A 24,282-nucleotide genomic window follows, 5' to 3' on the forward strand; every position below is an offset into this window, starting at 1 on the left:
GCTCTGTTGGGGTCCGGAAACGTCTGTCGCCCTCTCCGGTAAGCCCACCACCCGCCTTCGGATGTGCAGATACGATTGCTCAGTCATGCGTATGCACAAACTTCAGTTTAAAAAATTAATCCATCCCGTTTGCCACGGAAGCAGCGCCTAGCGATTGCTGGTGTGATCGCACCGCTTCTTTGCCGCGCTGCAGGGTGGTCGTGTGATCGGCACCTCCCCCCTAAACACGGAACCTTGACGGGACCTCGACGGGACATCTGATACGGCCTGTATTGGGCAAGAGTTTATTTAAAAGGGAAATGTAAAGCTGTCTGTCTGAATGTATGCCAGTGTTCTACTCTAGGTTTCAATTATTTCTCCAGAGCAATCGAGTCTATTCTAATTTACCTCTGTTTAATTTTATTTGTAGGCTGCTGGATTCTTCAAGGGAATGTCATTCCCATTGGTTAGCATTGCTGTCTACAACTCAGTGGTATTTGGTGTCTTCAGCAATACCCAGAGGTTCATTAGCCAACATCGCTATGGGAATTCTAACAGTCCTCCAGCTCTTATGGACTTAGCACTAGCAAGCATGGCAGCAGGGGCTGTGTCAGTAGGAATTGGTGGTCCAGTTGATCTAGTAAAGATACGGCTACAGATGCAGACCCAAACTTTTCTTGAAGGTAAGTAAAGAGTCAAAGTGTTTTAAAATTATTTTTCCAGATTCTTTGTGCTTCTAACGTACACAATGGTGCTACAATAGTTGTGCAATAAGATGTGAACTATAACATATGTATAACTGTGTGCAGAATTACTGCATAAATGTACATTAGTTCTAGATATCCCACTTAGGTTTTTTAAAAATATATGGGCAAGATTGGGAAAACTATCTATGAAAAAAATCTTTTATTTCTTGTCAGTGTTATGACTGTCCAACAGCCCAAGTTAGGTATGGCCCTTCAGGAGTACTGACATATGCTGTTTCGCTAGATAAAGGCGTTTAGCAAGGATGCATTTTGGCCCCTCTGTTATTTAATGTTATTTAATGTATATATTAATGATCTTAATTCTTTTTCGTTACAAGAGGATTACCACTTGCGTTTTCTCACATCAGTGAAATTGCCAGTTCTCCTCTATGCAGGTGACACTGTCTTGCTGTCTAGATTCATAGTGGGTCTGCATAAACTTGTCTATTTTCTAATTACTGCTGTAGGGAAGGTTTGGTAATTAATATCTAAGGTTGTTATTTTTTTAGTAGAAAACAGGAAGTAAGGAATTATAAATGGACCATGGCTGGTCTGCCTATGCAACAGGTCACAGTTTAAATACTTGGGGTATTGGTGTAGTGGTTAAGTGCTCTATCTTATCTGGGAGAATCGGGTTTGATTCCCCACTCCTCCACTTGCACCTGCTGGATGACCTTGGGCAAGCCATAGTTCTGGCACAACTTTTCTTGAAAAAGAGCAGTTTCTGTCAGAGCTCTCTCAGCCCCACCTACCTCACGGGGTGTCTGCTGTGGGGAGGGGAAGGGAAAGGAGTTTGTAAGCCCCTCTGAGACTCCTCCTCCTCCTCCTCCTCCTCCTCCTCCTCCTCTTCTTCTTCTTTGCTGATCTTACATGGAGAACTCATGTGACGTTGGTAATAAGAACTGTGAACACAACTGGGAAAGCAATCACTAGATTATTTTATACTTCAGGGGGCCAAGTATGTACCTTTGGTGCTCAGAGTGTTTAACTCTAAGGTAGTTGGCCATTTGTTATATGCAGCTGGTGCATGGATAGAAGCTGTTACTGAAGGTATTGATCGACCGCTAATTAATTTCCTTCGTAGTATACTGGGAGCTGAAGTGGGTGAAGTCTCTTACAAAACTAGGGCATGGAGGAGGGCATTTAATTAAAGTTAAAGACCCTGCAATTAGATCCAGAGCTACGTTTGCTCAGTCTTATTAAATTAGACAATCATAAGAACAACTGGGATAATTGGTGAATGGTAAGCTAATGTGCCTAGGGATTTAAAGGAACTGATGGGGAGAGTGAATGTATCCTAAATATAGATGTGCCTTTATGTTGGCACAGCTTAATGCTCTACTATATGCAATCTTGACAGGTAGATATGCTGGTGTTTCATAGTCAGAGTGAACATGTAATTGAGAACTTAATCACAATGAATCCACTGACCATGAACTTTTCAGCTGCCCTGAATTTTTAAAACTTAGACAGGAGCTGATTTCCCCCCTACTTAGTAAGGATTCTGCTTCTCCAGCTGCTGAGACGTCTAGGCTACTGAACAATGTAGATGGATGGGTTTCATATAGGGTTGCTAGATTTTTGACTGCTGTTGTAGGAATACTGAAACATTCTAAAACAACTGCATAAACCCCATAATTTGCTTAAACATAAACTCTTGGCTGCTGTTCAGGACCACTGGAGAGAATTTTAAAAAAAATCAAGAAAGGTCAAAATTACATCAATTAATTTATTTGTCAGATTTGTTACCCATTTTTCCAAGAATTTTAAACTTTACAATAATAAAGCCATTTAAACAAAAATATAACAATAATTAAATAGTAAATATTTTTTAAGTTCTGCTGTTCAGTTAAAAACAGTACAAAACAATAGCAGCAATGAAAGTCAAAAACAATTTTATCACCTTGGCAGAATGCCTGTAGTGATGGAGACAGACAAATTCCTGAGACAAAGAATTTCAGTGTTCCAAGGCAACTATGGAAAAAGCTCTGCGACATATGGAGCCTAGCATGGTTTATTCACAAGACAGAACCTTCAGCAAGTCCTCTCCAGATTATCTCTATGAGTGAAGGGGCTTCTATAGGGAAGAAGACACACTCTGATGTAGACTGGGTGCCAGGCCATTTAAGGCTTCAAGGTCCAATGCCAACACCTTAAACCTTGCCACCAAAGTGAAAAGGAGTGACTTCAGTATTGGTATAACATGTTCATACTTTCTCATACCACACAGAATTCTAGATGCATCATTCCTCAGTAGCTGCAGTGCTCAAGTAATGTTTAGGGGCAGCTCCACATACAGCACGTTAGAGTACTCTCATTTAAAAGTTGCCAAAGCATGGATGACAGTGGTGACATTATCCAACAGAGGGTGCAGTTGAGGAATCAGTCAAAGCTGAAAAAGGCAGCCTGACCACTGCTGCTACCTATCTAGGAACCAGCAGAATACCTCAACACTTCAAGTGTTATCTTTAAAGAAGAATTCCAGCTAAGAGAGAAATTTCCCCTTCCAGTTGGGTGACTGACTGTACCACCCACCAGCATCAGTTCCATTTCTACTAGTGTGCCTCTTAGCATAGCATCTTGGATCTGAGTATCTCTCTATATAATAATTCTGTTTTGGTCATGGACTCTCCTGAACATTCCACACGCTCCCAAATCAGTTGTCTCCATGATCTGTCACTCAGAAGCTGTCCCTATCTACTGGCTGCATTGCCTGAGTCTCGCCTCCAATATTCTAAACAGTTTGCTGTTCCTCTCCCCCCAATAGCCAGTCAGAACACAGAGGTCATTTGCATATGCGGCATGAATTGGCCTTTGCCTCTAACATTCTAAACAGTTTGCAGTTGCTGTTGGGAGTCATTGAATGTGTCCTGAGGTAAAATACATATCTCAATTTTCCCTTAAACAGTCACTGGAGTTGCCAAAATACATATCCCAATCTTCTCTTAAATGGTCACTGGAGTTGCCGATCTCCCAGAAATCACTGTGTTCCTCAGCCACAGCACATCATTTCCCCAACAGAAAATTTCCCAGCTATTACAATGGCTGCTTTGGACAGTGGACTCTATGGCATTATACCCTGCTGAAGTCCCTCCACACCCCAAACCCTGCCCTCCCCAGGCTCTGCCCCTCAGATCTACAGGTCTGGCCTTCCCCTTAATATTGCCAGCCTCCAAGGAGATCTCCAAGAACAGTTCTCCTGGAAATGGCTGCTTTGGGCAATGGACTCTATGGAATTATACCCTGCTGAGGTCCCTCCGCACCCCAAACCCTGCCCTCCCCAGGCTCTACCCCTCAAATCTACATGTATTTCTCAACCCAGATTTGGCAACCCTGTAACTGGCTATGGAACCGCTTTCCAGACCCTTGGAACCCAGAATACATGGCATAGGAGAAGGTGCTTTTCTTAATTGCCACTGCATAACCCCCCTCCAAAAACATAAGTCAGGGGTGGAGGGAACCATACCTGTTACCATGAGGCTGTCCTCCCATACTATCCACTTGGGGCACCAAAATGACTTGAGATAGCCCTGCCTTATAGCTAAGCAGAAGGAAATAAACATGGCTTGCCTCCCTCTATTTTCCCCTTCCCTCTGCCAGCCCGCCAGCCACAGCTGGGACACTCACCTGGAGCTTCCTTCTACAGCTCATTGTATTTCTTCCCACAACGGGCCTTACTCCTAGTATCTAATAAATTCCAGATAGCCTGAGGTACAAAATTTCATGGAGTAATATGAAGGCAAAAAACAAACATAACTGTAACCCATGATATTTCTAGGGTTGTGTATTAAAATCTGTTCTATTTGCAGAGAGGAGAGATGGCAAAAATTAAGACAGTTAAATGTTGTCCATGTAAAAATAGGTAAACACTAGTCCTCTTTCAATTTCAATAGAGTTAACTGCAATATGAGTGAGAAATGAACTGTTGATTTAGTTAGAACATAGGCTGAATCTGCTCCGGGAGGTAATACAGACCTGAAGGAGGTAAATATTTTACTATACTATGTGTTCCCAAGGTTCCAGGAATGAACTGAACCAGAATTCTAAATTAGTAAAAGCCAAACCAGCTTAAAAGATGTATCTGTGTTGAATAAACACCATGCTACATGAATATACAAACACTGTTCATGCACACACGTCTTGACCTCAAATTATGCAGTGGGGGGATACAGAGAATAGAAGCAATACTGTAAGAACTGATGCATGTTATATCAGTGGAGAACTGCTCAATACTGTGAATGTCAGAGAATTCAAATACATAATCATGAAAAAAACTTGCTGTAGCATTATTTTATTAGTTATAGTAAGAGAACTGATAAGCAATGAGAGACCTTAATATTAGCATAGCTAAAGAAACCTAAATAGCATAAATGGTAAAAAAAAATTCTTTCAAAAAGCACTCTTTAAATGTGGATTTTAAATTACATTATGTAATCATTCAGCATTATGGAATTTTCCCTCTCATTTTTTGAGCCCCACAGGAGCCCCTCTTTCCCCCGCACCACCGTCCACCGTCCTGAGTAGGATCAGTCCCACACAACATTTTTAAAGCAACAGAAAATCCTGAGGTAAAATGGCTGTAGGGACATTGTGTTATCTAGTTATTCCCTCAATGTTGTACCATAGACACATGACCAGATACCTAGAACTGATCATGACTCTAGGATCAGGTAAAGTTGCTTCTGCCATGAGCTGTCAGACTAATCTTCATTGCTTTCCTATCCCAGCTGGGCCTACAGCAACTGCCAAATCTCTCCTCCTAAGCCTCTGATAAAGGAGAATGTAATATGTCACCCTTCTCTTCTACTCCCTGCCATTTCTGGGTTGTCTCCCTTTGCCCTTTATTACTAGTCAGGCTTAAATAAGCCAAAGTTGTTCAAGATCTTATAACAGGGCTACCAGGAGACCTCCTGTCAGCACCCCAAGTTGCTTGCTCGATGCCACTCAGTAGTGCAGCAGAGGGAAAACGTGGGAGCAAATGTGTGGGATTACGTTAACACCACAATACCACTTCTTGTGCAACCTTGGAAGTGACATCGTTGTTTCAGGGTGATGCTCTAGGACTTGCATCTGGGTGATGCTCTAGAGTATAGTGCTGAATATCACTTCCAGTGGAAGTGACATTGCAGCATCAGAACAATGCATATTTGCATGCCCCTGCCCTGCTAAACATCCCACTGGCTGCAAGTGCTGAGCTGGCATCTTGGCATTCTTAGATCTGTCTGGATTAGGATCTGAGTGACCCAGGCTTGCTTGAATCCCCACATGCCATGGAAGCTTGCTCATGCTAACCTACCTCACTGGGTTGTTGTGAGAATAAAATGGAGAAGAGGAGAATTATGTACATCACTTTGGTTCAACATTGGGGAGAAAGGCAGGGGGTAAATGAATTCCGGCACAAGGCAGAATTAGGATTGCTGGGGGAAACATCAACAACCTCAGATATGCAGACAATATCGCTGTAATGGCAGAAAGTGAAGAGGACCTAAAGAGCCTCTTGCTCAGAGTGAAAAAGGAGAGCGCAAAAGTTGTCTTGAAACTCAGCATCAAAAAAACTAAGATCATGGCATCTGGCCCCATCACTCCTTAGCACATAGAAGGGGAAGTCATGGAAACAGTGACAGACTTCACATTCCTTGGATCCAAGATCACTGCAGACGGTGACTGCAGCCATGAAATTAAAAGATGCCTGCTCCATGGGAGGAAAGCAATGGCAAACCCAGACTACATAATAAAAAGTAAAGACATCACCCTGCCAACAAAAGTCCATATAGTCAAAGTGATGGTATTCCCAGTAGCAATGTATGGCTGCAAGAGTTGGATCATAAGGAAGGCCAGGCGTTGAAGAATAGACTCTTTTGAATTATGGTGCTGGAGAAGACTCTTGAGAGTCCCTTGGACTGCACGGAGATGGTATCAGTCAATCCTAAAAGAAATCAACCCTGACTGTTCCCTGGAAGGCCAGATACTGAAGCTGAAGCTCAAATACTTTGGCCGCCAAATGAGAAGGGAGCACTCCCTGGAGAAGACCCTGATGCTGGGAAAGACTGAAGGTAAAAGAAGAAGGGGACGACAAAGGATGAGATGGTTAGACAATGTTATCGATGGAACAAACATAAAATTAAGCAAACTTCAGAGCATGACAGATGTTAAATAGTGGGTTCCATGGATGAACAGACTCCTAGTCTAGTGATCGGCTCTACTTTATTCAGTGATTTCAGCCAGAACAAGACTGCAGACCAGCGCCTCAGCTCAGTTATATTCCATGCGACTGCCACACCCCAAACACACCCCAATCCCAAGGATAGGCTATTTACATAACATTACACCTGGATTTATATAACATTACACCTGCCAGAATCCTGTTGGTTTGTTGTTCTTCAGCTCCAAGCTCACCCGGTCTCTGGCAGCGCCGTTCTGCCCCGTGCCGACCCGACAAGGAAGAAACATCATATGTCACCACAGAGGGGGTGCTGGTAGGCTATCCCATCCCCTTACATACATTGTGGCCTTAGTCAGGGACAAAAATGGTGATTAGCACCAGAAAAACTTGTAAGCCCCTCAGAGACCCCAACTATGGGATTAGAGCGGGATATTAAATGGAAGGTATAAATAAAATACATAACAACGGAAGACAGGATGTGGTCCATGGGGTCATGAAGACTCGGACTCGACTGTGCAACTGAAAAACAACAACAAATGAATAAAATAAATGAAATAAAATACCCCAATACCACCCCCGCCCCCGCTGTATATTGGCCACACTCTGATAAACCAAATATCTTTACTCTCCTCATTACTAGCTTGGATTGTTGCCATTGCTCTACTTGTTGAATCTTTGGAAGTACATACAGTACATACAATAACACATACAATAGTTGTAAAATAGTTTACATACAATAGTTGTAAATACATACAATATTTGTAAAACAGTTTAAAGAAACACAGCAGCCCATTGTTGGTGCATGTGAGTGTATCAAAAGATGTGGTCCATTAGGTATGAGTCTCGTAAACTGTAAGGGCTTAAAAGTAAGCACCAGAATGCGGAACTGGACCAGAAGTAAGTAAAGGTAAAGGTTCCCTTGCTCGAAAGCCAGTCGAATCCGACTCTAGGGTTGCAGTGCTCATCTCCGTTTCAAAGCCAAAGAACCAGTGCTGTCCGAAAACGTTTCCATGGTCATGTGGCCGGCATGACTAAACACCAAGGCACACGGAACGCTGTTACCTTCCCACCAGAAGTACACAGGTACTATTGCAGATGAAAGTGCTGGTGTTTACTGCTGCATAATTTGTGAAGCAGTTTAGAAGACAAAATCCTTGTTAATTTGGTTTGCTTTTGTATTTTTTTTTTTAGATTTTATTGTTAGATATTGTTTTTGGGATGGCTTTATTACTAAACTGTATATTGTTAACCATTTCATACTTGGGTTGCAAAATTCCTGGACATCTGGGGGGTGGATTCCGAGGAGGGCATGGTTGGGGAGGGGAGGGGCTTTAGCAGGGCATAATACCATAGAGTCCACCTTCCAAAGCAGTCATTTTCTCCCAAGGAACTGATCTGTGTCACATGGAGATCAGTTGTAATCCCAGGAGATCTCCTGGAGGCTGACAACCCTAATTCAGGCACATGTTTATGGAGAGATAGTATACAAATGTATAATAATAATCATAATAACAACAACAACAGCAATAATTCTGAGGAAGTCTAAGGCATTTTACTAATGTCATTTGTATTTCCTTCTGCAGCCAACCTAAATCTGAAACACAGGGTCACTGGCATTTCCATACAGACTGCTTACAGAGGCCCCGTTCATTGTGTTGCCACAATTCTTCGGCAAGATGGCTTAGCTGGACTGTATCGAGGTTCTAGTGCTATGATTCTGAGGGACATTCCTGGATATTGCCTCTACTTTATCCCTTACGTATTACTCTGTGGATGGATCACCCCTGATGGATGCCTGTCTCCTAGCCCCTTTTCTGTGTGGATAGCTGGTGGTATTGCAGGTGTGAATATTTCTTTTCTCTGTCATTGTGATTAATAGGGGAGAGGGGAGGCTGGTTGTCCTTGCTTCAGTTCTCCTCATCACTACTATCAGCTGTGTCCATCCTGAGGCAACTGGTCAGCCTGTTGAGCTTGAAAAGCAGGTGGTGGCAAAGGAATGGAAAACTGGAATTTCTCATACAGCTGAGCCAGTGCCAGAAAAGTCCTAGTCAGAACAGCAGGCAGCACCAGGGATAGCTCCAGATTGAGAAATACCTGGATATTTGGGAGGTGGAGCCTGAGGAGAGCAGGATTTGGGGAGGGGAGGCACTTCAATGGGGCACTTCAATGCCATAGAGTCTACCTTGCCAAGAGGCCATTTTCTCCAGATGAAGTGAGATCAGTTGTAATCCGAGATCTCAGGCGACCACCTAGATGTTGGCAACTATGATGGACCCCTGGCACTTCCCCACTATCAGGCAGGATTTCCCACCAGAAATTGGTTTTCAACTGTGACTGAGCAGTCCCAAGTTACATGGATTTAGTTATTGTTTTTTAAAAGTCAGTCTGTTCCACCCCATCACAAAGATATAATTTGTCCTTTAGCCCAGCCCAGGAACTTGATAGGATAGGAAGGAGCCCTCTTGTTTTTCCCTTTCAAATGGCACTTGAGACGGTATAACATTCAAACAGATATAACAATTTTATTTATCAGGCAGGGATCGAATGGGTGTAATCAAGAGTTGGAAATGCTGAGGTGAAGATTATTGTTAATACAGATTGTACTTCTTTTAACAATCAAAATAATGTTGTTGAAGCTTATTTTCATATATTCTTGGATCTTAACAGTGAGAGGCGTTTGAGTATTTTAGTTACAGTTACAATGTTTCTTCATATAGTTTCCTATGACTCTTCAGGTTTCCTGGAGACTGTCTCTTTATTTGTATTTATTTATTTATTTAATTTCTACCCTGCCCTCCCTGCCAAAGCAGGCTCAGGGCAGCTTACATAGGATATTGCACAACTAAAACATATTTAACTAAAATCATAATAATATATACATAAAACAAAAAAATATAAAACATACAAAGTACTGGTGCTAGAACTAGGATTATTCATATGTGATGGCAGACATGAGCAGTATCCAACAATACAAACAATTAGCGGTTATATATGGCTATTTATAATGGTGTTAATATTGATAGTAATATTGATGTTGATGATGATGGTGGTGGTGTAAATATTGGGGTCAGGGCCTCAATTGTGTGGCTCCTTAATCGAAGGCCTGGTGGAAGAGCTCCATCTTGCAGGCCCTGCGGATCTGTAAAAGGTCCCACAGGGCCCTGATGTCATCCGGGAGCTTGTTCCAGGAGCTCATTGTGTACCTAAACTTTTCCCCTTTTGGAAATCACAGTTTATTTCAATATCCCATTCCCGAGGTATCTAAATCCAATTCCCTTCATGGCAGACCAGGGATTTCCTCAGAGCAAAATACCCAGTGTAACTGGGCAGGAATTAGTCTTCTTCTCAGAAGATATAACCCCTTTCTTTTGGCCTGAATGGGAGTTTCAGCATACTACCCCATCACCCTCACCAAAATCTCAATCCCAGTTCTGGTGTCTGTGTAAAATGGAGTTCATTTTAGGCTGATTCTTAGTCATTCAGTTCTGATACTGAATTCTTCCTCAGAATTAATAGGAACCAGTTAAGGCAAAGAGTCATTTCCCTTCACTCCAGAGGTGAACCTGTCTAACTTTGTCAGACTCACTGATTCAAACTGACTTTGTCAGAAGCCAACTGACTGACCGTCTGACTTCTGAAAGATCAACTGGCTGAAAGACTCCAAAAAGATGAGGCCCTCAGTACTCAGCTAATCTTATAGTTCTCTTCAGCTGGTGCTGGCCAGTCAGAGAGTGGGGGGGGCAACCTGTCATTCAAGCTTTCCATTAACTCTTCACCTCCCTTATCTCTGAAACTGCAGCACTAGGAAACCTGTTGTTAAGGGCAGTTCCTCACAGCAACCCTAACCAGGCAGGTTGTGTGTCTGAGATGGCAGAGGGGAGAACTTAGTCTGGGTTGCACCCTGTTGTCAACATGTTTTTCTTGACCATATACATATGAATAATTTAGGGCTGTCAACTCCAATTTGAGAAATTTCTAGAGATTTCAGAGGGTGGAGCATGAGGAGGGCAGGATTTGGGGAGGGGAAAGATCTCAGTGGGACATAATGCCATATGGTCTATTCTCCATCCATTTTGTCCAGGAGAACTGATCTCTGTCATCTGGAGATTAGCTGCAATTCCAGGAAATCTCCAGGAGGTTGATAACCCTAGGATAACTTGACTTACTGTGGTTTCACTCGTATCTTTGAGTTACCAGCTCAGCATGTACTTCTACGGCAGAGTCTGTGTAGGACTAGTCTCTGATTCAGTATTCTCAGTTTATAAAATGGGTAAATGATTACTAGAATCTATATATCTAATAGTCAAGTTGCCCCCGGAGTGCGGATCGCTAAATCCGCGCTCCGGGGGCACTTGGGGGGAAGGGGGAGGTTTGTGCACTCTTGGGGCAGTCCCCAGGGGTGCACAAAAATCTAAAAACTAAAAAAAAATATCGGGGGGATGTTTAAATCCCCCCAAAAGTGAAAGAGCGTTCGTGCGCGTGCGCACGAACGCTCTGTAGCCAACCTTGCCGCGCCGCCGCCTCGGAGGCGGCCGGGAGGGCGAGGGGAGGTCCGGCTTGGCCGCTGCCGCCACCTCCGCCACAGACCCGGCCGGCGGGGGGGGGTGACCGGCCTCGCCGCTGCCCCGGCGCCTCCCCCGCCTCGGAGCTGGTCGAGGGAGGGGGTAAGACCGGCCTCGCCGCTGCCGCCACCTCCGCCTCGGGGAGATCGAGTGGAGAAGGGATGGAGGCGGGCAGGCAAGCGGGCAGGGAGGGCTGCCTCGGGGAGATCGAGGAGGGGGGGATCCAGGCGGGCAGGCGGCCTCACCGCCGCCGCCTTGGAGCCGGCCGGGGGGCAGGGGGGAGGTCCGGATTCGCCGCTGCAGCCGCCTCCGCCACGGAGCCGGACAGCGGGGGGAGACCGGCCTCGCCGCTGCCCCCAGCGCCTCCGCCTCGGGGAGATCGAGCGGAGGGGGGATGGAGGAGACGGAGCTCTTCTCTCCCCCCCCCGCGAATATCACGGGTCCCCCTCTTGTGTCTTCTAAATGATTAATTCCTTAATTATATGTGTGTTGAATTTATGACTTGATGGCTGGGCTCACCTGTAGGGTTGCCGGATCCAGGATGGGAAACTCCTGGAGATTCGGGGTGTGGAGCCTGGGGAGGGTGAGGTTTGGGAGGGGAGGGGAGGGACCTCAGAGGAGTATATTGCCGTGGAGTCCACCCTCTAAAGAAGTCACTTTCTCCAGGGGAATTGATCTCTGTAGTCTGGAGATCTGTGGTAATTCTGGGAGATCTCCAGGCCCCACATGGAGGTTGGCAACCTCAGGAATTACCTATGCTGTCAGCCTGCAGTGTTCCTTATCTACGTGTCTTTGGGAAGCATGTGTGAGCTATTCTTCTCTCAGAACAGAAGCCCTTTGACGTTCATGAAGTTTCCTAAGGCCATCTGTATGCTTCTGGGATTTCTCAACATAGCATAATGACCCCCTGGACAAGTTTTGACTATGCTTGCATTCATATCATTTAACAAACCTTCTTCTTTCAGAGGGACTGTGTAGAGTGGTTACTCTACTTTTCATTGATGATAGTAATTTTTGTGGCTAATTAATTTGTCATAATAGTCACAGGAAAGGCTTGTGGGAAGGTTTTTAATATAAGAATTGAAAGTGAGGGCTCCTGTTTTCATCATGTTCTTAATAATCCTGGTTTGCACCAAGCAAATGAAATAATATTCCTTAATTTATTAGTGGTCAAATCCACTTTACAGGGTTAGAGACAATGGTTTATTTATTTATTTATTGGAAATACAAATTTTAGAAAACGAGTCTAAATCATAGCCCATCAGCTCCCAGGAAATCTGATTGGTACCAACCATGTAGTGTCCTGATGCAGGCATCATAGTCCCTGGACAAGTTTAATCTATGCTTGCACTACACTCATTTAACAAACCTTCTTCTTTCAGAGGGACTGTGTAGAGTGGTTACTCTACTTTTCATTGATGATAGTAATTTTTGTGGCTAATTAATTTGTCATAATAGTCACAGGAAAGGCTTGTGGGAAGGTTTTTAATATAAGAATTGAAAGTGAGGGCTCCTGTTTTCATCATGTTCTTAATAATCCTGGTTTGCACCAAGCAAATGAAATAATATTCCTTAATTTATTAGTGGTCAAATCCACTTTACAGGGTTAGAGACAATGGTTTATTTATTTATTTATTGGAAATACAAATTTTAGAAAACGAGTCTAAATCATAGCCCATCAGCTCCCAGGAAATCTGATTGGTACCAACCATGTAGTGTCCTGATGCAGGCATCATAGTCACTTCAGGTATACAATAGGATTAGTTTCTACACTATTTTCTGATGTGTATGATTTTCTTTGATTTGGGTTCCCAGAGTCCCATGATGAACTGGTTCATTAGGGTGTCGCTGAGGTTGGGGAACTCGCATCAGGTGGCTGCTCAGTGAAGGCCCACCAGGAAGTTGGTTGCGGTTTCATTGGGGCCCTGGAGTCGCGCAAAGAAGTTGATGTGCTCGGCTATTTTTGTTGGTTTAGGCGCAAAGTGATCTGTGAGCACCTTCTCCAGCTCCGCGAAGGTCGCCTCTCTCTTCAGGGCAATCAAGTCTTTTAGTAGAGCATGTCGATTCCACAGGTGCATAGCATTAGGGATTTCTTCTTACCCTTGTCTGTGATGTTATGGAAGTCAACATAGTATTCCAGGCGTTCGATACAGGTTTCCCACTGCTCAGGATGGGTGGCATCGAATTCCAGACTGTTCCCTTGAGCGGCAGCCATTATGCGGGCTCCACGTGGCGGAGGGTTCCTGGGAGCGGTGCGAGGCATGGTGACCGGAGAAGCAGGGTGCGATGCAGTGCTGGACCTGGAGTCAGCAGTGCTGGGTGCGGTACTCTGGAGGTCGTGGCGCGGTGCGATGCTTGTGTCGGCATGGACGTTCAGTTCAATCATTTGGATCCCATCCTCATCGCCAGTATAAAGTGCTGAGACTGATGCGTAGTAGAGTGATTACAGCTCATACTTTATTGGTTACATGGAAAACCTGAGATGCTTTTTCTGGCCCAAAGCCAGCTTTTATCCCCATAGCAAACCACACCAAAACACCCACCCACACCCATGATACGCCATTTACAGTGCACCCGAGTCCCATAGGTCCTTATTCGGATCCTAGCCCTCTGATAGGTGCATGCTAGGATCCGTTTAGGCTGTTGTCTCTATGAGCGAAGCTAGGGCCCTTTGCACGGTCATACTTGGTACACAACAGCGGGGCTGTGGCCGGTGGACACACTCAGGGTCACCTGATGGCCAAACAAGAAGACAGCCAGTCGTCCCCTTGGGTGAGCCGCTTTAGCGTGTCCTTGGTTGTCCGCACCATCTGCTTGGCTTGTCCATTGGTAGCCGGGTGGAAAGGAGCAGACCGCATGTGCCTGATGAGGTTCTGGTCCAAGAACTCCTTGAACTCTCCCAAGGTGAAGGTGGTGCCGTTATCTATCATGACCATATCTGGTAGACCATGTGTACTAAAAATCTGTCTCAGGGCCTGGATTGCTGCACAGGATGAGGTAGAAGTGACTGGCACGACTTCCAGCCACTTGGTGTAGGAGTCTACCAGGAGAAAGAACAACTGCCCCTGGAACGGGCTGGAAAAGTACAAATGCACCTGTGCCCATGGCGTGTGGGTAGACTACCACTGGTGAATGGAAGCCCTCAGAGGTTCGGGGCACATCTCCTGGCAGGCCTGGCAACACTGTACCCAGGCCTCAATTTTGCTGTCCATTCCAGGCCACCACATGTAGCTCCTGGCCAGCGCTTTCATCCTCACGATTCCCGGGTGGGTCTCGTGCAGGGCTACCAAAACCTGTTTACACAGTGATGGGGAATCACTACCGTTCTACCCCATAGGAGGCACCCCTTGTACACTGAGACCTTGTTGTAGCGGGATGCAAATGCTGTGAATTCTGGGCCCACCTGATCCATGGGCCATCTCCTACCCACCCAGTCCAAAACTCTGGGAGAGGACATGGTCCCTGGCGGTGTGGTGGGACAAATTGGATACCTGGAGAGGGCAGTCGGGAAGGTCCTCAAGGAGCATGATCTGGTGGGCTGGAGCAGGGTCCGGGTCACATGAGGGTAGCAGCAGGTAGCTGAGAGCGTCAGCGTGTCCCATCACCTTTCCCAGGTGGTGGAGGAGAGCATACTGGTATCCTGCCAGTAAGAACAGTGCAGGAACAGCATCTGTGGCGTCTGGCAGTCAGGGGCAAGGAGACCAACCAGGGGCTTGTGGTCAGTTGTGATGGTGATTGTGGAACTTTTTCACTCCCACCACAATTGCAAGGGCCTCTTTGTTGATCTGGGGGTAGTTCCGCTCGGCTGATGACAGGGTCCTGGAGTAGTAGGCCACTGGCACCTCTCTCCTATCCGGCAGCCGATGGTCCAGGACTGCACCAACACCATAGGGAGAAGCAACGCATGCCACGATGACCGGCAACATCTCGTCGAAGTGAGCAATGACATCATTTGAGGCGAGTAGCTCCTTCACAGCCTGGAAAGCAGTGGCCTGTTGCCAGTTTACTGAAGACGTTGGCCCCTGCCAATGTCGCTAGGACATGGCTGACCACAGGCACTGGGTAAGCATGGTCCCTCAGCGCCTTGTTGATCAAACATTTGTAGTCCATGCAGATACGGACATCCCCATTTGGCTTAATTGGGGTTACGATGGGAGTTTCCCAGGTTGTGTGGGGAACCAGCTCTACAACTTCCTGTGCCACCAAATGGTCCAGCTCCACCTCAATTCTGGGCTTGAGCGCAAATAGAACTCTCCAGGCCTTGAGGCGGATAGGGTGCACCTCGGGGCTGAGTTGGAGTGATACAGGCCTGTGTATTGGCCAAGGGTCCCCGCAAAGATGGCAGGGAATTCATCACACACATTACTGAAGTCTGAGAGCTGCATGTGGCGCACCCCTGTTATTTTAACCCAAAGGGTGCAAGCCAGGACAGTCCAAGCAAGCTGGTGAGCCGCCCTTCAACCACCATAAAGTCATAAATTCCCTCAAACTGCCTGTATTTCATGTGGAATTTGCCCCAGCCCTTAATGGCCACCTTGTTCTTTTGACAGTCCTGGAAGGTGAAAGCAATGGGTCTAATGTAGGGACCCCCTTGTGGACAGAGCCTCTGGAGAGTCTCTTCTGAGATGATGGAGATGGAGGACCCCATGTCCAGGTCCATCTTGCAAGGTACCCCTCTATGAGCACTGTCACTTTAATTTTATCAGGGGTGTCCCATGGCAGATTCAATACCTGATGTTGGTAGATGGCAGTGGTGTGCAGATCTGTGGCGGTGCATCCCCAGGCTCCCTTGCAGCGGCAGGCATGGGTGATGTGGCCTGTCTTGCCTCAGGCCCTGCAGGTGGCATCTTGGAAATGGCAGGAGCTACATTCATGTGCCTCTCCGCTACTAGCGCATGGTGTCGGTGCAATGGTCTCTGCTGGACTTACGGCGGCAATCGAAGGTCATGACTTGTGGTGAGCTGGGTGGCAAACCTGATGAGTCTCTTCTTCATCTGATGCCTCAGAAGCTGAGGGGACAGAGGCCTGGTGTGCAGCGGAGGTCTGGCAATCTTCACTGGGATTTCTTGAAAGCGGTAACCTATAACAGTACATTGTACTTGAGCCACTCTACCTAGATTTCCCAAAGCTCTGGGTGAGTGGGGTCAAATTCTGGCTGATGTCCTGGAGTGGTAGCCATGGTCCCGATTGCGATGCAGTGCGCGTGGCACTGGAGTTCGTTGCATGGTGCAGTGCAGATGGGCGCTAGGCTCACTCAACAGGATCCCATCCTCATCACCACTGTTAAATAGTGGGTTCCATGGATGAGCAGGCGCAAGTCTAGTGATCAGCTTAACTTTATTTGTGAATTCAGCAAGAGCAAGACAAGACTCCAGAGCCTCAGCTCTGTTAAATAGCATGCAGTTGCCACACCCAAACACACCCCACTCCCAATTATAGGCTATTTACATAACATTACTACTTGACTGGTTACTTCCAGAGTCCTGGTAGACTATTGTTCTTGTGCTCCAAGCTCAGGCAGTCTCTGGTGTTACATACCTGGAATGTTTCAGTCCCAATAGGTAAAGGTAAAGGTTTCCCTTGCTCGAAAGCCAGTCAAGTCCGACTCTAGTCCCAATACATAACACCAAATTTAGCTCTATTGAACTGAATAGGATTCACTTTATCTTAAGTTATAACTATCATTGTTATTATACCTTTATCACTAAAGGTTTTATACCATTAAGAATGCATTTGGAATTTTTTATTGGGTATATTGTTCAATACTTTTCCTGTCTTTTTCTTAGGAGCAATATCTTGGGGAACTGCTACTCCTATGGATGTTGTGAAGAGCCGTCTTCAAGCAGATGGGGTTTATTTCAAGAAATACAAAGGAGTAATTGACTGCATCTCCCAAAGCTATCATAATGATGGTCTAAAGGTAAGCAGTACCAAATGATATCATTTTGATATTGGGAATTAATTTGGTAATAAATTGTATGCTGGCTAATTGTTATAGTTACAGATGTATATTTATAATTTCAAATAGCACAATACATTTTATTTATAAAGGAAAAATCAAAAGTAACTTTTATTAATATATGGATTCACTGCCATAAATTCTAGCGATGGCCTCTGTCTTAGATAACTTTGAGACAGGATTAGAGAAATTCATGGAAGATAGCTGAATGAGTCTTCCTTATCCAAAGGCATTACAATTTTTAATACCAGGTGCTACAAAGAAAGCAACAAAGGCAGGCTGTCAACTTCATGGCCTGTTATGGGCTTCCTGCAGGCATCTGGCCATTGTTTGAAACAGGATGAAAATCTAGAGCTGATATAGAAGGGCTCTTCTTCTGCTGTTAGTATATGTTGGGAAATGAACTCCATTATCCTGCAACACAGCCATTTGGCAGTAAGTCACATTTGTTTCCGTGGAACATTCTTTTAATTAAAGCAATCAGGATAATAGCCCTAGGTTCAGGTACTTAAACTAAGGAACAAAAATCTAACCAATGAGCCCTCTAGATATGCCATTTCTTCCAGGGAAACTTATCATTGTAATCTCCAGACCACAGATCACTTGTAATTCTGGGAGAACACTAGAGGTGATTTCCCACAAGCGCTGCTCCGCGCTCACTCCTCCCTTTTGCCCCATGGTACGTGTCAATTTCACACAAGCTGCTGCGCGGCCGCATTTTGCCCCGCAGCTTCATGTGATTTCCCCCGTGTCTACTCAATCCTCAAAAAACAGGGGGTGGACTAGATGGCCTCTAAGAGCCCTCCTAACTCTGTAATTCTATGTGTGTTACAGTATGTTGGCAGAGTCTCCTTTTCAAGATAGATGTCTAAGTGGGAATAAAGATGTGAAGGCTCAAAAAATAAATAATTGGGGGAGGGGCTGCATGCCATGGCATCAACATTTCCAAACATTTTACATTTTCTGTGTAGGAATGACCACTAATGTTTCTCCATCAATTGGCTAGCCCAGTCATTCGCATCACAGTTTCTTAATTTAAATTACCTCATTTGGATCATTTCTTTGACTAGATGTTAGCTCCTCCTTTCTTTGTCTGGAAATTGCGTCTTTTAGACAATCCTAAAGATTTTGTTTCACCTGGATGCTTAAATTTGTCTCCCCCCAATAGCTTAAACTATACAGTGGTGCTGATGGAAACACAAAAGTAGTTGTAAGCTCAAGTGCATCTGGATTCAGTGTATGGGCGTTTTTTGTTTTTGTTTTCAGTTTGTCACATCAGACCTTTCTGGATCAGACCAGTGGTCCGTCTAGCCCAGCATCCTATTTCACACAGTAGCCAATGATTTTCCCTGTAGACCAACAAACAGGCCACAGAGGCCAAGGCCTTCCCCTCATGTTGCATCTTTTTTATTTATTTATTTATTTACATGTGATTTAGCACTGGTATTTAGATGTTCCCTGCCTCTGAAAATGGACCATCACAAATCTGTCAAATTCCCTCTTAGTGGTCATCAGTACAGCCACTGACAGTGGATTCTGCAATTTATTCATGTTGAGTAAAGAAGGATTTCCTTTTGTCAGCCCAGAACGTGTTGCCCATCGGTTTTATTGGGTGCCTCCAAGTTTTAAGGCGAAGAGAGAGAGAGAGAGAGAGAAGAAGCTGTTTCTGCTCACTTTCTCTACCATGTCTGTACATTTATCTCTATCGCATTCCCCCTTGGGGGTCTTCTTTCTAAACTTGAAAAGACTCATACTCAGGTGTAGCCACATTGAGGTCCCGGGGGGCTTGGCCCCCTGACTTATTCCTAAGGCCCCCTGACTTCCCATCCAGTTCAGCCCACCAGACTACCCATTTTTTATTTTATTTTTGGCACGTTTTCCTCCTCTTCTCTCCTGCCACTGCCCGCCCTCTTTCTCCCAGCCCCGCAAACTGTCTCACCAAGTAGGGGCACCGAGCTTGGCTTATCTCCCCCCCCCCCGCCGCCTGTCATCTTCTCCCTTCCCTCAGCCTTGAAGGCAACTGAGGTGGGCTTTCCTCTCTTCTCCTCTCCTCCCCATGCTGCTACCTGCGCACTGGTCTGCAGAGGCTGAGGCCAGCAATGAAAGGCAGAGGTAGAGGAGAATGAGGAGGTGGTGGGAAAGAGGAAGAACAGCCTGGAGGGTAGCAGGCCACGCAACACTTGATTGGCATGACCAGGCTGGGACTTGTGTGCTCCCAGACCTCTGCCCTCCATGCAGGGTTTATGTTTGCCTGCATGTGAGAGAGAGCGTGCTTCCCTTCCCAGCCAGGGGCTCTGCTTGTAGTTGACTGACCTCTCTGCTGGTCTATCACTGTCTGCCAAGAGCTTGGCCGGCCTTGTGGCCTGAGAGGAGGCGGAGTGCACTGACCCTTCCCAGGAAGAAGCGAGGGGTGGATTGAGTGACATGGTTGAGGCAGAGGCTCCCCAGGTGCTGGTCCACAGTGGCAGGGGCATGCTGAGCTCCCACTGCATGCAAGCCTTCCAACTCAAGGGCTGGGTAAGGGAGCTGTGGCACCCACCTGGGGGCTCTGGGAAGAAGACTAGCTCTGCAGCTGGGCTGGGGAGTCCTACTGTAAAGGGGCACAGGCCCCTGTGAGGTAGGTTAGGCTGAGAGTGTGTGACCAAGATCACCCAGCAAGCTTCCGGGGCACGAGTGGGGATTTGAACTTGGATTTGAATACCCCAGTTTATGGAGTGTCCCCTTAAAAATGCTCCCCAAACCAAAAAATCCTGGCTATGGGTCTCTTTAGCCTGTCCTCATAAGAAAGGTGCTCCGGTCTCTTAATCATTTTGGTTACTCTTTGTTATGTCTGGACATGAACAATCTTCCACTCCAGCTTAACTGTTGCTGGAGGCATGCCTGGACTTGTCTGATAGGCTACCTAGCAGGATCATGGAGAGGCATGTCTGGGCTTGTCCTGGCAGGCCACTTAGTTGGAGCTTGAAGCCCCAGAACAAAGGCAGGCAGGATCCTGAAACCATCCCATGGATTGGCCTCTGAGGACAGCCAGCCAATCTGGAGCCTGGAGGCCATTTGAACTCACCAATTGCACGGGGGCTGGGAGTGGCTTAGGTGTATATAGTTAGGGCAGTTGCCCCATGTAAAGCATTCCTGTTCAGATGCAATAAGCTGCTGCTTGCTGAAATCGCTATGTCTTTACCTCTGCCGTGTTAAACCCACTATTTAACATTGGCGATGAAGGTGGGATCTTTCTAACATGGCTAGAGGCCAAAGAAGCTGAATCACCTCCAGGAAACTATCACCCTGAAGAGCACTGCTGCAAGCTTCTACAAGCCGCTTTGCAGAGGAAGAAACATGGCCACTCAAGGCCGCCTTGAGGAATTCAAACCTGTGTCCCCAGAACTATGGGACACCTATGCCAACTGCCTCAAGTTCTTCCTTGAGGCCAACAAAATCACTGATGCCAGCCTCAAGTGGGCCTCCCTGTTCAGCATCTGTGGCTCTGCAACCTTCGAGATCACCCAGAGTCTCACAGCACCAGCCAAACTCTGGGACACTTCATACAAGGGCAGTATGGCTCTTCTAAAGAACCATTTTTTGCCACAGTCATTTTGCATCGCTCACTGCCATGCCATTTACAAATGGGATCAGGCAGCCAGGGAGTCTGTGTCCACATATGTGGCAGCACTCCACCATCTTGCCTGCTGCTATGAGTTCCAAGACATAGAGGAAATGCTCCTGGACCAGTTTGTCTGTGGCCTTCAAGATGAGAGAATGCAGCGGAAGCTTTTCACCAAGGAAGAACTGACATTCCAAGCTACCATCAAACAGGCCCTGGGTTTCAAAAAGACTGAGGGTGCCACCCGTGCCTCCGGTAGCCCAACTACAAACCCCAGGGCTGAGGCTGTCCACCATGAAGATGCCTCCAAAGGCTCAGAGGAGGAGGAAGTGCTGCAGGTCCAACAAGCCACCAGCTCCGGCCCCTGCGCGAGCTGTGGGGACCCCCATGAACACCGGTCCTGCCGGTTCTGGGATGCAACCTGCTGGACCTGCAGTAAACGTGGCCACATCGTTCACACCTGCCACAGCATGATTTCCCAGGGCACACCCAAAGCACCATTGCCCCACCACCGAGCAGTCCACCATGAGTCCATCCACCACAAAGAGCTCTACACCACCGAGGTCCATCTGATCCAGAGCATCCACCTGCCAACCAGAGAGAAGATACACGTGATGGTGGAAATTCATGGTGTCCCCTGCAAAATGGAGGTTGACTCTGGCTCGGCACTCTCCATCAACCTTCAAGCACCTCTGCCCCAGAGGCGGGCCCTGCCTGGAACCAACTTGACTGCTGCTCACCGACTTCCAGGGGAACTGCGTTCCGGTCTGGGGCGCCAGCAAGTTCCGGGTTCACTAGAACTTCAATGGATTCCTTGACCTGATCATTGCAGAGGGCCACCACACCAGCCTCCTTGGCCTCACATGGTTCGACCCACTCGGTATCCAGGTGACTGGAGTTCAGCACATCAGCCAACAGGACTTTGATGCCATCTACTGGGAGTTTGCCCCTGTCTTCGAGGGGACCCTCAGCTGCTACACTGGACCCCCGGTCTCACTGCAGCTTAACCCATCCATCGTGCCCATCCGAAGGAAGGCCAGGCAGGTCCCCTTCGCACTCAAGATCAACGAGGAACTGGATCACCTCATAGCTCAGGGCATCCTGGAGCCGGTCTCTCACACTCACTGGGAGACACCGATTGTCACCCCAATTAAGCCCAATGGGGATGTCCGAATCTGTGCAGACTACAAATGCACACTTAATAAGGCTCTTCAGCTGCATGTTTATCTGGTGCCCGTCATCAGCCACCTCTTCGCCTCCCTTGCTGGCTCGAAGATCTTCGGGAAGCTTGCCCTAGCCCAGGCCTAACAGCAGCTGGCTGTGGATGACACCACTGCAGAAACCCAAACCATCGTCACCCATCGAGGAGCCTTCAAGGTCAAGTGACTCCAGTTCGGCATAAGTGTGGCACCCAGGATCTTCCAGGGCCTTATGGACACTTCTCAAGTGTATCCCGGGAGTCATTCTGTTCTTTAATGACATACTAATCGTGGGCTCCTCCAACGATGAGTTCACCAGCAGCCTCCACGAGGTGCTCTGTCACTTCCAATCCACCGGCCTGTGTGTCAAGTGGAAAAAGTGTTTCCTGGGAGTCCCAAAGTTTGAGTTCCTGGGGTACCTCATTGATGCAGACAGTAGAAACTCCACTCCCGATAAGGTCAAGGCCATCATGAATGCCCCGCCTCTGACATCAAGGCAGGAGCTCCAGGCATTTCTTTGACTCCTGAACTTTTACCACTCATTCCAGCCACACAAGGCAGCCTTCACCATCTCCTGGACAAGAAGTCTCCCTGGGTCTGGAGCCACTGCCAGAATGCTGTGTTCCAAGCCATGAAAACCCTGTTCATGTCCAACTCCATTCTTGCCCACTTCAACGAGTCTCTCCCAGTGGTCCTCGCCCATGACGCCTCCCTGTACAGCATAGGCACCATCCTCAGTCATGAGCTTCCAGATGGCCAAGAGGCACCCATCGCCTACTATTTACGCACATTGTCTTCAGCAGAAAAGAACTATGTACAGATCGACAAGGAGGCCACATAGTTAGAGCTTGAAGCCCCAGAACAAAGGCAGGCAGGATCCTGAAACCTGCCTGCAAATTGGCCCCTGAGGGCAGCCAGCCAATCTGGAGCCTGGAGGCCATTTGAACTCACCAGTTGCATGGGGGCTGGGAGTGGCTTAGGTGTATATAGTTAGGGCAGTTGCCCCACGTAAAGCATTCCTGTTGAGATGCAATAAACTGTTGCTTGCTGAAATCACTATGCCTTCACCTCTGCCATGTTTTACCCACTATTTAACACTTTTCTGCATTTCTTCCAACTACCTTTGCATTTTTAATAAAGTTTTCTGCTTCCTACCTTTTCACACGCCCTGTCGATTTGAGATTTCCTTTTTGTAATGCATATCTGTTTTTAAATGTCAGACTGTGTCTGTGGGTTAACTCTTCATCTGCCTACATGAAGAATTTGTCTTGTAATGTTGTCCTTTGACTCAAAGTGGTGGCATTTTATTGTTTTCGTCAGGGAGAAAGAGCTCGTCTAGGAGTGCAGGGAACTAGAAAAGCATTCTGCACAAGCTCTTTTTATAGCGCTTCCACATCAGATTCTCATTCAGCATTCCCATTTCCATTTCGATTTAGAATACTGTTTTCTGTTTAAAAAACCAACAAAAACAATGGGCCCTTTTGGAGTAACCTTTTCTACCTTGTTCTGAACAGATCTTTTTTAGGGGCCTCACGGTGAATGCAGTGCGTGGATTCCCAATGTGTGCTGCCATGTTTCTGGGATATGAACTTTCACTGAAAGCCATAAGAGACCAAGCGGAGACAAATCCTTGACTTCCAGGTCAGCTTAATAACAAGATTTTGTGGTTCTAAAAAGGAATTCTTCTGATGTCAGGTTAGGCAATGATCATTAGCACTTTTACTAGAATGTAAACCTCCCTGAAACCAATTGAACATAGCTTTCATATTATGACCTCAAAAATAATGAAATTAAATGCAAACCCAACCAATTATAACCTGTACTTGGAAATATCTATTGAATTCCATGGGACTTCTGAGTGAAAATGTGTAGACTGACTGTAAATCTATTCTCTGCATTGGATAACTGCCAACAAATGGAACCAGTCTCCTATAAAACAAAGGTGATCTTTGCTGTTAGTTACAATGAGAGGTGTCGATCACATTTAGTGGCTCAAACCGAGGTTAATCTTTGACCAGTTTACTGCAGTTTGCTTTTCGCTCAGCAGTAACAAAAGGTTAATTAAACTGTGTG

The 24,282-nt window shown here is 46.4% G+C and overlaps 1 protein-coding gene across 1 annotated transcript; it reads left to right on the top strand.

Moving 5' to 3' along the window:
* The first annotated feature begins 415 nt into the window (after positions 1 to 415).
* Positions 416 to 23,843, top strand: SLC25A48 (solute carrier family 25 member 48). Its single transcript, XM_015418935.1, has 4 exons — positions 416 to 662; positions 8,472 to 8,729; positions 17,237 to 17,370; positions 23,724 to 23,843. The coding sequence occupies exons 1-4, from the start codon at positions 431 to 433 to the stop codon at positions 23,841 to 23,843; spliced, it is 744 nt and encodes a 247-aa protein (XP_015274421.1). The 5' UTR covers positions 416 to 430.
* Positions 23,844 to 24,282: the final 439 nt, after the last annotated feature.

The sequence above is a fragment of the Gekko japonicus genome, unplaced genomic scaffold (genome assembly GCF_001447785.1).
Source record: "Gekko japonicus isolate JY-2015 unplaced genomic scaffold, Gekko_japonicus_V1.1 scaffold2583, whole genome shotgun sequence".
In the NCBI taxonomy this organism is placed as follows: domain Eukaryota; kingdom Metazoa; phylum Chordata; class Lepidosauria; order Squamata; family Gekkonidae; genus Gekko; species Gekko japonicus.